The 11,125-nt window shown below is 48.3% G+C and overlaps 1 protein-coding gene across 1 annotated transcript; it reads left to right on the top strand.

Moving 5' to 3' along the window:
- The first annotated feature begins 4,337 nt into the window (after positions 1 to 4,337).
- Positions 4,338 to 5,891, top strand: LOC109156533. The gene has a single exon (XM_019304384.1). The coding sequence runs from the start codon at positions 4,338 to 4,340 to the stop codon at positions 5,889 to 5,891; it is 1,554 nt and encodes a 517-aa protein (XP_019159929.1).
- Positions 5,892 to 11,125: the final 5,234 nt, after the last annotated feature.

Consider the following 11,125-nt stretch of genomic DNA (forward strand, 5'->3'; position numbering starts at 1 on the left):
TAGGTATCTATGTAGAATTTTTTGTGGTGTGTATCGTGCTATGTGTTCAACATTGTGTTTCGTTGAACCGTGTGGTGTCTTGTGTGTTCCTCGGAACTATCTTGAGTTTCTTCGTTGTTGAGCTTGCTAGTTATTATCCTAATGCTAGCGTCGTTGTGTCGATGGGTGGTGACCTGTCTCTTGATTGAGTATGTTTCGTACCTCTGTTGCAATCCGTTGCTTGTTTCGTGTGAGTGGTGGTGCGTGTGTGGCTTTACCTGGATTGCACGATTAGTGGTATGGGACGCTAGTCACCAAGGTATTACAGCGGTCCTCGTGGTGGCCGTGACGTGATTTCATGGAGTTGTGGCTGAGTCCACGTGTTTGGGGGATAACATTGTGTTATCCGAGCATGTGTTGCCTTGAATTGGTTGGTTTTCGTTGGTGGTTATAGGTGGGGGACGACGGTCCCGGAGGAATAAGGTTGGACTTGGCTGTACAGGGGCTTTCTGGAGGTAATGGTTGGCACCGAAGGTACAAGGTTGGGGGTAGCCATAAGGTTGGAACAGGGCATAAGGAAGGCATATCAACTCGTGATGGGTGATGTCACGAGGGCTTGTGAAGCCGTTGTTGTGGTGAGTTCTCTTCTCTCGTGACGTGTGCAGTCACGGAGGCTTGTGGTGTGTTTTGGCATGTGTTGCCGTTGGGTGAGTCTTTATCCTTGTGTGTGGTTAACCTTTGTGGTTTGGGATGTGTTCCCGGTTTTGTCCTTGTGAGTGGTGAGTCTTGTGTTGTCTTTTGATCTTGGCTTTTGACTTATATATATGTATTCCGTTTTGAAAATGGTTTTCATATTATATATCTACCTATTTATGATACTTAACGGTATTGGTGGGTTACCAGCATCTTTCGCTGACCGGGCATCGCCCCGATGTTTATCTTTGTATCTTTCAGGTGATGCGTAGTCGAGCGCGATGTCTAGAGCCGGTAGCTTAGCACCTGTATCTTTAGACAGTGTTGTTGAGGCCTGTGTGCCAATGTCTTTAGATTGTTCTAATTTGGTTGTTTTTGGGATAGTGTTACACTTGCAGATTGTCGCCGTAGCGTATACCTAGTGTGATATACGTGGCATAACACCCCGTTTTGGATTCCTTTTATCCAGTTATCTTTTTATCTTCCGCTGTGCTAGTTTTGTGCTTGATCTGCAGGTGTTATGACTCGTTTTAAGTAGTCTTGTTTTTTTTTGGGGGGGGGGGGGGGGGGGGGGGGTGTTACAGTTGGTATCAGAGCCTAGGTTTGAACCTGGGTTTAGAGCCTAGGAGGAGTTGAGTCTAGACTTTCTAAGTGTTTAAGTGTGTTTTGAGACCTCTAAGCGACCTTAAGGAGCTAAGTGTTAGGCTTAGGACTCTAGGTTGCGCGGTTTGATGTGTGTTGTTTTCTGCCTTGCTTGCTTGCTTTTTTGTGGTAACCTTGTTGTTGTAGCAGAAGTGCGATGCCTCCTCGTCCTCGCGCTCGCTCCCCAGAGACCCCGACCAACGAGCAGCTCGCCCAGAATCTCCATCAGTTGACGCAGACGATGTAGTCTCTCAGTGAAGCTCTATTGAACAACAATCAAGTTGTGCCGCCTCCGCCTCCTGTTGGGCACCGCGATGTGGGTCGCCTTGTGTTTGGACATCGGCCGCCTTCCTTTGCTGGTGAAGAAGACCCTGTAGTCCTTGAAGAGTGGCTACGGGTGTTTGATAAGATCTTTAACGTGGTGGGTTGTCCCGAAGAGAGGAGAGTAGAACTGACAACGTTCTACTTCTGCCAAGAAGCTGATCTGTGGTGGGTTCACGAGAGTCCGGCCTTTCTTGAAGAGCCTGGGTTTGATTGGACCGCACTCAAGGACAGGATGCGCGAAAGGTTCTACCCAGCGCATGTGCGAGCCGCCATGTTTGATGAGTTCCTTCATCTGCAGCAAGGACCCCTATCTATGGTGGAGTACCACAAGAAGTTCCTAGAGTTGGCGCGCTTCGCGAGGGTGTTGGTGCCTACAGAGCTTGCCAAAGTTGAGCGTTTCGTTGCCGGTCTGAATTATGAGGCACGAAAAGCGTTGACGGTGAGTAGACCCAGTTCCCTCAAGGATGCGTATCTGTGTGCCGCGGATCTGTTTCGTGTTCAGCAGCTTCAGAAGAGTTCGCTTGAGTTGGCTAGGAAGAGAGTTGAGAGTGGTGGTTCTTTTGCTTTCAAGAAGCCCCGACCGAGTTTTCCGGCTAGAGTTGTGTCATCTTCTTCTCAAGGACCAGTTAGGATGGAGCCTCAGGTTCAAGCTAAGTCGGTTGGTTGTCGCAAGTGTGGGAAGGTGCATCCGGGTCAAGTTTGCTCTGGCCAGGCGTTTAAGTGTTTTCGCTGTGGGGTTATTGGTCATAGAGTTGCGGAGTGTCCTCAGCTTGTTGGTCAAAGAGTGTTGCCGCCACCCCCGGGAGTTGGAGGAGCACCAGGAGTGAGTTCGAGTCGTGGAGCTGTTGGAGTTAGGCCGCCGGGGAGAGTTTTTGTGATGGCGCGTTCGCAGGCGGAGTCGGAGGGTCTGGTGGAGGAGGAGCTAGCAGGTAACCCTTGTTTTGAGCCTATCCTTGTGTCCCCGAGAGCTTTGTGTTCTTTGTTGCCTTCGGTGTTATCTTGTGTTTCGTAGTTGTCTTTGTGTCCTTTGTTGCCTTGGGTGTTATCTTGTGTTTCGCAGTTGTCTTTGTTTGGCAATCCCTTGCTTGTTTTTCGTTGAGGTGCTTAGTATAGACTCTTTTCTTGCTAAGTGTTCTCCTTAGTTGGCATCTTGTTTGTGGTAGCCATCTATCCTTGAGTTATCTTGTGTTTAACCCAATTCTTTCACCTTTGGACTTGGTTGTTCTTACAACAATTCCTTGAGCTTTTCCCTAAATTTTCCAAGTATTCTTTGATTTGGAAAATAGCCAATCCCTACCAAAATCTTTTCTTGTGTAGCCTAAAAATTGAGCCTAATGTTTCTTTGTAACCTTTGAGTTTTGAACCTTAGCCAATTTCTTTTCTACCCAACCTCTAAACCACTTGAACCAATTATCTTTCTTTAAACCTAACCAATTTTAATTCTTTCTAAACCTTAAATCCCACTTTGTTCAAAATCCCCAAATTTAATCATCTTTTTCCCCAATCTCACCCAAATCCCTAATTTCTTTCCCAAAATTCTCTTCATCTTTTTCCTTCTCCCTACCCGTGAGCTACCCGAAGCTACCCCACCCAGTCGCCCAGCGCCACCTGCCCGTCGCCGTTCGCCGCTGCCTCGTCGCCGGAGTTCGCCGTCCCGTCGCCGCCGCCGTCTGCTGTGCTGTGTCGCCGAGCAGCCGCGAGAGAGAGAGAGGGAGAGAGGGAGAGAGAGAGAGAGAGTGAGCCGCGAGAGTGTGGTAGAAGAAGAAGAAGTTGTGGGCTTTGTTTGTTGAGCTTTGGATCATCTTTCACCATGCCTAGAAGGTCAAGTTTGGCTAGAAAAGCGGAATGGGTGGATGCCCACTACCTTGTGCTTGAAGGTAAAGCTTTTGATCCGGAATGGTTTTTCCTAACTTCGGTGATGCGCCGCCTGGGTTTCAGTGAGGTCTGGATAGATATGGTGTTCCGGACCGTGTCTAACGTGTGGTATTCAGTGATTGTGAATGGAGTCAAAGAGGGTTTCTTCACGTCTACGCGAGGGCTCAGGCAAGGGGACCCGCTGTCCCCGACTCTGTTCGTGATTGCAGCTGAGGTTTTGTCAGTGTACATTGCGCGGGTCTATGATGGCACTACGGTGCCCCGGTTTACACAGCCGCCAGGGACGCCACATATTCACCACCTGGCCTACGCGGACGATGTTATTATCTTTAGTACGGCCAGGTTGGGAGCTATTGAGGTCGTAATTGGGGCATTAAAGGAGTACGAGGAGATCTCGGGACAGTTGGTGAGCTTTCAGAAGAGTGCGTTTTACATGCACCCTCGTACTCCGGCCCACGAGATTGAGCAGATTTTCCGGGCAACGGGTTGTGTGCATAAACAGTTTCCTCATATTTGGGTTGCCCGGTGTATATAGGCCGTAAAAAGTGTATCTATTTTGCCTCGGTGATTGATAAAGTTAAGGCTAGATGCTTGAGTTGGCAGCGTCGACTGCTCTCGAAGGGCGGGAAGGCAATCTTGATCTCTTCAGTCTTGCAGGCCATACCGTTGCACTTATTCTCGGCCTGCGCACCGCCTAAGCAGGTCATACGGGATTTGGAGAGATGTTATGCGAGTTTTTTCTGGAAACAGTCAGGGGGCGCCCGGTACCATTGGAGTTCGTGGAAAACCCTCTCTCGTCCTAAGAAGGAAGGGGGGCGGGGTTCATGGATTTGGACTTGATGGTAAGGGCGGCCAGTGCTAAATTGTGGTGGAACTTCCGGACAGATCATACCTTATGGTCGGACTTTATGAGGGCGAAATATTGCAGTCGGGTTCACCCGGTTGCTAAGTTGGTTCAGAATAGAGATTCGCACACCTGGAAGAGGATGCTGGCGGTACGCGATGAGGTTGAGGGGGTTCTGACTTGGCGGTTGTTCCAAGGCCGGGTTAATTTCTGGTGGGACAACTGGTCGGGTCTGGGCCCACTTGGCAGGCTCTATCCACACCGGAGGGTTTCCTACTCCCGGGAGTTGCTTCTAGACTATGTGCGGGATGGCCAGCTTGATCTGACAGACCACGATGACTTGGCATATGCAGGGATTAGGGCGGACCTGTCCCGCTTGGGGCAGGGCCCGCGTGATATCCCACTCTGGACCGTGGCGTCCGACGGTATGTTCTCTTATTCCTCTGCTAAGGCCTTTCTTAGGCCTGCTTTGCCCACTGCACCGGACCCGCTCTTAGCTAAGTGTTGGCGCAAGCACCTTCCTTTTAAGGTGTCCTTCCTGGCTTGGAGGGTGTTCCGAGGGCAGCTTCCCACGGATGACATCTTGGCCCGTTTCGGTCATGCGATCGTCTCGAGGTGTCGGTGTTGTCCATCCCCGGTCCCGGAGTCTATTGATCACATTTTTTATTCTGGGGAAACAGCAAGAGCTGTTTGGAGATATGTTTTGGCGTCCCTCGGCCTCTACTCGCGGCACCGGAGTCTTAGGACTTTGATTGCGGGATGGGGTCGGGCGGGGGCGCGTAACCCTCTTTTGTCTTTTGTTGTTTGCAGGTTGCCGTATCTGGTGTTGTGGGAGCTGTGGAAGCACCGTAATGGGTGCATGTACGGCCGAGACACACCCAGCGTTGCACGGGTGATGCATGGGGTGGCAAAGGGAGTGGCGGAATGTCTGTTTAGGCGTTGGCCCATGCAGCATATCCTGCCCTCTAACTGGAGGACTATTGTGGCATACTTGGAGGCACATGTGCCGAGGCGTGTTATTAGGTCGGTCAGGTGGTTCCCCCCGGCTGCCGGGGCGTTAAAGATCAATCTTTCTCGGTCTTCGGCGGCTGGGGGGGCTGCGGCCCTGGTGCGCAACCAGGAGGGTGGCTTTTGCTACGGGGTTGCGTGGTCTGGCCACGGGGAGCACGCCCGGGGCATGTTCCGAGTCCTTTTCTCTTGCCTGGAATGGTGCTTGGCCGGGGGAACTACTTTGATTGATATAGAGTCCACTTGGGCGGAGTTGGCCAGCTACGTTGATATCTCTGCGCGTCCGCCGTGGATTCTAGATGATGTGGTGACCAGACTCCGTTTCATGTGTTCTTGTGGAGTGGTTACTGCTGCTGTGTGCCCGTCTAGGGCCAATATGCCTGCACAAGCGCTAGCTGACTGGGCGGTGGATAGGCCGGGGGAGGCCATCTTTCGGAGCCTCAATGATCTGCCACGTAGGGTCCGTGCTTTACTGATACATGATGATGTGCCCTATGTGTTTTTTGATATTGATGATCCCCCGTGATTGTACTTGTACTTTTTGCTCAGATGGAAATATGGAAAAAAGAAAAAACAGAAAAAAGAAAAAGGAAAAAAAAGAAAGAAGGGAAAATAAATAAAAAATAAAAAATAATAAAAAAAAGAGAGAAGAAGGCAAAAAAGAAAAAGATAAAGAATGGGGTGAAAAGAATTGGAGGGTGAAAGATGAGAGTTGGGATGGAAAGAAAGAGTGGATGGGAGTCAAAACAGTGAGTGTGTGAGGTTCTGGAGACCGGGAAGCCCTGCTATGCAGTGCTGAGTCTCAACGTAAGGTGCTGGCGGTACAACAGGGCACCCTAGTCCGGGCTGAACGGTGTGCCGGGCAGGATTATCAAATCCGTTGACCTGGTCAGGCTTGCTGCTGGCCAATAGTAGCTGAGTTCCTTCTGGACTCCGGGGGGTCGGGCTTTTACTTTGGGGGTTGCTTTTTGTTCGCGTCAGCCCGTTATAAACTTAAACACTCACCCGAGATAGATGTGATAGTTGGGTCATGGGAACATGATGCTTGCTTGTTCTATCTTGTTTCTATTTTTGCAGGTGCTGTTTCTTTGACCTCGGAGGCATGAACTGGTCTTGGGCTCTTTTTGGTTTCGCCTTTGCAGGCATCTTTGGAAAAGACCGGGTCTCAACGCCGATGCAAGTGGTAAAAAATTGCATCGTAGCCCGGGCTGAACGGTGGCCGGGTAGGTGTTTTTCAAATCCGTTGGCGGTAGTCCAGGCTTGCTGCTGGCCCATAGTAGCTAATCCCGTTAGGGTTGGTTCTGGTTCGTGCTGGTGCTGATCGGGAGTTCTGCTATTGGCTGCCTTGTGCTGCGTTGATGATTTATTGGCCCGGGATCTACCTGGTACTTCTGTCTCAGGACGGCGTCCCATTACTTGACTTAGGCCTGCGTGCCATTGTTAGCTGCTTTGTCCTGCGTGCTATTGTTATCTGTGCACTATTTATTGTATGGCATGCCGGGTTCTACAGGGCAGTCGATGGCGCTCCGGGAGGTGTTACAATTGTGGTGCATCCCGGCTAGGCGGCATTATGGTGTGTAGTCGCTGTAGTGCAACTGGCTGGGGGGGGGGCACGTTTGTGACACGCGAGGCATCTATCCTCGCTACTTGAGATTTTGGATTACATGATGGGCTGGGATGCAGTTAGGCAGTACGTGCATATTTTGGAGCAGCATCTCGGTCTACTTGCTTGATTGACATACTCCTGCCTGCGATTAGTTAATGTTAGCTACCGTAGGACCTGGGGGCATCCATGTTAGAGCCCCGGGGGCCACTTTATGTTATCTCGTTTTACTTTGCGGTTCTTTACTTAGTTTTTTTTAGGATTTAGGCCATGTGGGGCCTAAGTCCGTTCAGACTTTGTACTGGCTTCGGCCTTGCTTTTATTATTAATAAAGTTCTTATTCCTTGAAAAAAAAAAAAAGTTCCTTGTTGGATTTGCTTAAGTTTCAAGGTTTGTTGGATGGTTTTCTCGCCATAAAGGCCGAGACTTACCCGAGTTTGGTGAAAGAGTTTTACCGTCACATGGTGGTGACGAAGGAAGGTGAAAGGCTTGAGATCACCTCTAAGGTGAGAGGTGTGAAGGTTGTGTTGTCTGAGAAGAGGTTAGCTCAGTTGTTGAGTTTGTCTGCTACCGGAGTGGCTCAGTACAGTGGTCATTCTTGGATTAGTACGGATACCATGGGGTACCGTGACTATTTGAGCTATCTGTTTGGCCGTACGAGTGGTTTCACTCAAGCTTCGAGGCCGGAAAAGAAGTGGTTGTCTGCGGAACAAAGGATCTTGGTTATGTTGGTGTCAGATTGTTTGTTGCCTAACAACAACAAGAGCAGTTTGTTGGGTAAGTTGGAGTGTACCTTTGCTTTCTGTTTGAAGAATATGGTTAAGTTCAATCTGCCTACTTTGATGATGCAACACATGGTGTTTTGCCGGGATCACAACCGGAAGAGTTTGCCGTATGGTATGGTGTTAAGTTGGATTTTGGTTAAGAAAGGTGTTAGTGTGGATGGTTGTCCCTCGAAGGCTGTGGGAAAGATGGTGTTGGATACCGCCAATCTCCGAAGTTGTAATCTTTTTCTGTTGGATAGTGGTGAGTACATCACGCTTGAAGAGGTTGCTAGGAAAGCACCTGTTGAGAGAGCAGAGTTAGCTGCTGAGCTTGAGATTCATGCCGGGAAGTTGAGCCTTGCAGTCCAGAGTTTGGGTGGTGACGAAGAAGTTGAGGGAGAAGCGGATCAGGAAGAAGAAGAAGGGGAACCAGAGACCGCTGAAGTAAGTGAATCAGACGGTGAGGAACGCCGTAGAAGGGAAGAAGTTCGCACCAAGAGAGGGCAGGATGTCGCCTCTTTGCTTCGTCAGCAGAACAGTTTGATCGCCGAGGGTTTTGCGTTTGTGAGGTCGCAGTTTGCCGCAGTGCATCAGAGGCTTGATCGGTTTGAAGCTAGTTCTAGCCACAGAGTTGAAGCCGAAGAAGAAGAGTCTGAAGAGGCCGAAGAGTCAGAGAGTGAAGAGTTCTAGTTGTGTTGTGGTAACTCCGTTCGTTTCTTTCTTTGTTGCTTCTTAGCCTTTGTAGCTTGGTGTTTGGTTGTTGTGTGCTTTGTGTGCTTGCTTGCTTTGTTTGTTGCCTTGTTGTTTAGCTAGTGTGTTAGTTGGTGTTTGGGTTAGTAGTTTAGTTCTTGGTTGTTGTCTAGAAGTTGGTTGTTGTGTTGAGGTTAGAGTTCTTGATGCCAATCTATCCGTTTGTTGGCCTCTTGCCTATCCTTGAATTCGTAATGTCTTTCTCTTTGCCTTGGAACCTTGTGAGAGCTTTTGGAGTTTTTGACCAAAAGGGATATTCTTGGACTTCTTGTCACAATTTTGTTTCCTTGTTACCTTTCGTTCTTAATTCGTTGTACCCAAGTTTCGGGGACGAAACTTCTTTGAAGGGGGAGAGGATGTGACACCCCAAAAATCCACACTCCAAACCATGAATTAATTGAGTAATTAATTCTATTTCTTTTGAAGAATTGATCCCAAAAATCATGATTTTTTATACTCAAGGACTAGTATTTGACTAGTCAATCCTTAAGTGGTGTTGTACCTTGTGCTTTGAGAGGAGTTCCCTTGTTCCTTACACTTTCTAAGAGTTAGTAAGGGTATCCTTGTCTTTTCACCAAGAGTTTGTTTTGTAACCTAAACCTACAAGACTTCTTCATTTCATTCCCTTACATTTCCTAGAAAATATCTCTACCTTCTCTCTGGAAAACAAGAGTAGCTTGTTCTTCAAGCCAAAAGAAGCCTTTGTCAAGATTCCAAGTTTTGCTTCCAAGATTCAATCTTTCCTCTATTTTGGCATCTAGAAGGGTAAGATCTAAGCTTGTCTAGTCTTTTTGGTTCCATCTTAGTTGTCTTTTCTTAAAGGTTGGATCTTTATGATCTTTTGGTTTGATCTTGAAGTGGGTTTGGCTAGTGAGCTTAGTGGAGAGCTTGTTGTGGTGTAAGAAGAGTCTTTTGGTCTTCAAGAGGTAACCCATGCTCTACAAAACCTATTTTGCTTACCTATATATGATTTCTTGGCTTCTACTTGTGTTTTGCTATGAAATGTGAGAGTTTATGCATTTATCTTGTGATATTGCATATCTAGAGCTTGTGTTTAGGTTTCCTTTGTGCCATTGCTTGACATTTTCCTTGGTTCAAGTCATTTTGTTGTGCTTGGTGAGATTTGGCATGTTTTGGACTTGAATTTGTGTTTGGAGGAGAAAATCCCCGAAGAGATTTGTTGTGGTACAGGGACGTACCCGCGGGCGGGGCACCACCCGCCGGCCTACCCGCGGGAACGTATACCTTGTGGGTGTTGTACCCGCGGGCGGGACCACGGGTGGGGCGCTACCCGTGGGTCCACCCGCGAGGAACACAGTAATGTTGGAGTGGGATTTGTTCCCCGTGTTTCGTTTGTCTCGGTGTTTGATCTTTTGGCCTCCCGTTGTTCTTTTGTGGAACTATTTGAGCGTCTTCTTGATGTTTCGTAGGTCTAGAGCTTTTGGTAGGTATCTATGTAGGATCTTTGGTGTTGTGTATCGTGCTAAGTGTTCAACATTGTGTTTCGTTGAACCGTGTGGTGTCTTGTGTAACACCCCAGATTATCAAGACATTTAAAACTTATAATAAAGGTAGAATCTTATTAAATCCCAAGATATAAATACAAGCGTTCGGGGTGCTATGCCACACCTGGGCTAGAGAACCCAAGTGCACAGGCTAACTAACTAATATCCTCAAAGCGTAAATACGTAAACGTGGCACGCAGGCCAAAAGGGAAACTATCTACTTCTAAGTTCTAGCGCCCTCCAGTGACTTAATCTTCTGTGCCTGAAAGCCAAATATATCTGTTCAGCGAGAGATGCTGGTAACCCACTCCAACGCGTTGAAATACAATACATATAGAGATATATATAGATATACGAAAACCATTTTGAGCATGAAGATATGTCCTACGAACTCTAGGTTTAAAACCGGGAATGACTCGACAGATAAGGCCAGACACAAGCAACAGTTATAACGAGCATATGCAGTTCACAACAGATAAGGCAGATAAGGCAAAGCATAAACAATGATCATAACCCAACATGAACAATCCCCAATATAAATCCCATAGTCACATCCTCCAAGACACTCGTAATCACAACTCGTCCATGTCACAACACATAACACACTTTGTTGGCGCCACAGGACCAATCGCATGCCCATACATGAGGGTCAGCGCATATAGCTCTGACACGGCCCCGCAGCACCCTGCCCCGTATCGCAACACGGAGGGGTCGATCGCAACCGACCGATGAACCGCAGCTCATCATAGTGTTTGATCGCAACCAAACAGTGGACCGCAGCCCAAGAGAATGTCATCTGACCGCAGCCAGGAAAAAGGACGAACCGCAGCTCGTATAGAAACGTTTGATCGCAACTAAACGGTGGACCGCAGCCCAAGAGTATCAATCTGACCGCAGCCAGCTTCTGAACCGCAGCTCAGGATAACCAATCCGATCGCAACCGAATTGGGGTAACACACACACATAACACATAGCAAGCACATGCAACCCACATTACACATTAGGAAGGGGGAGAAAACGTATAACAAGACCTATGCGTGATCCATCACATACTAAGAATAGTCCTAAGGGGTTCATACTTCTACCGCCTAGGTTAACGGGATACCAATTCAACTAGCATGCAATGTAATAGACTCGT

Source organism: Ipomoea nil, unplaced genomic scaffold (assembly GCF_001879475.1).
Source record: "Ipomoea nil cultivar Tokyo-kokei standard unplaced genomic scaffold, Asagao_1.1 scaffold2735, whole genome shotgun sequence".
NCBI lineage: Eukaryota > Viridiplantae > Streptophyta > Magnoliopsida > Solanales > Convolvulaceae > Ipomoea > Ipomoea nil.

Bases quoted from the DNA above. Each gene is read 5' to 3' on its own strand.
- LOC109156533 (XM_019304384.1), top strand. From the start codon at position 4,338: ATGGATTTGGACTTGATGGTAAGGGCGGCCAGTGCTAAATTGTGGTGG.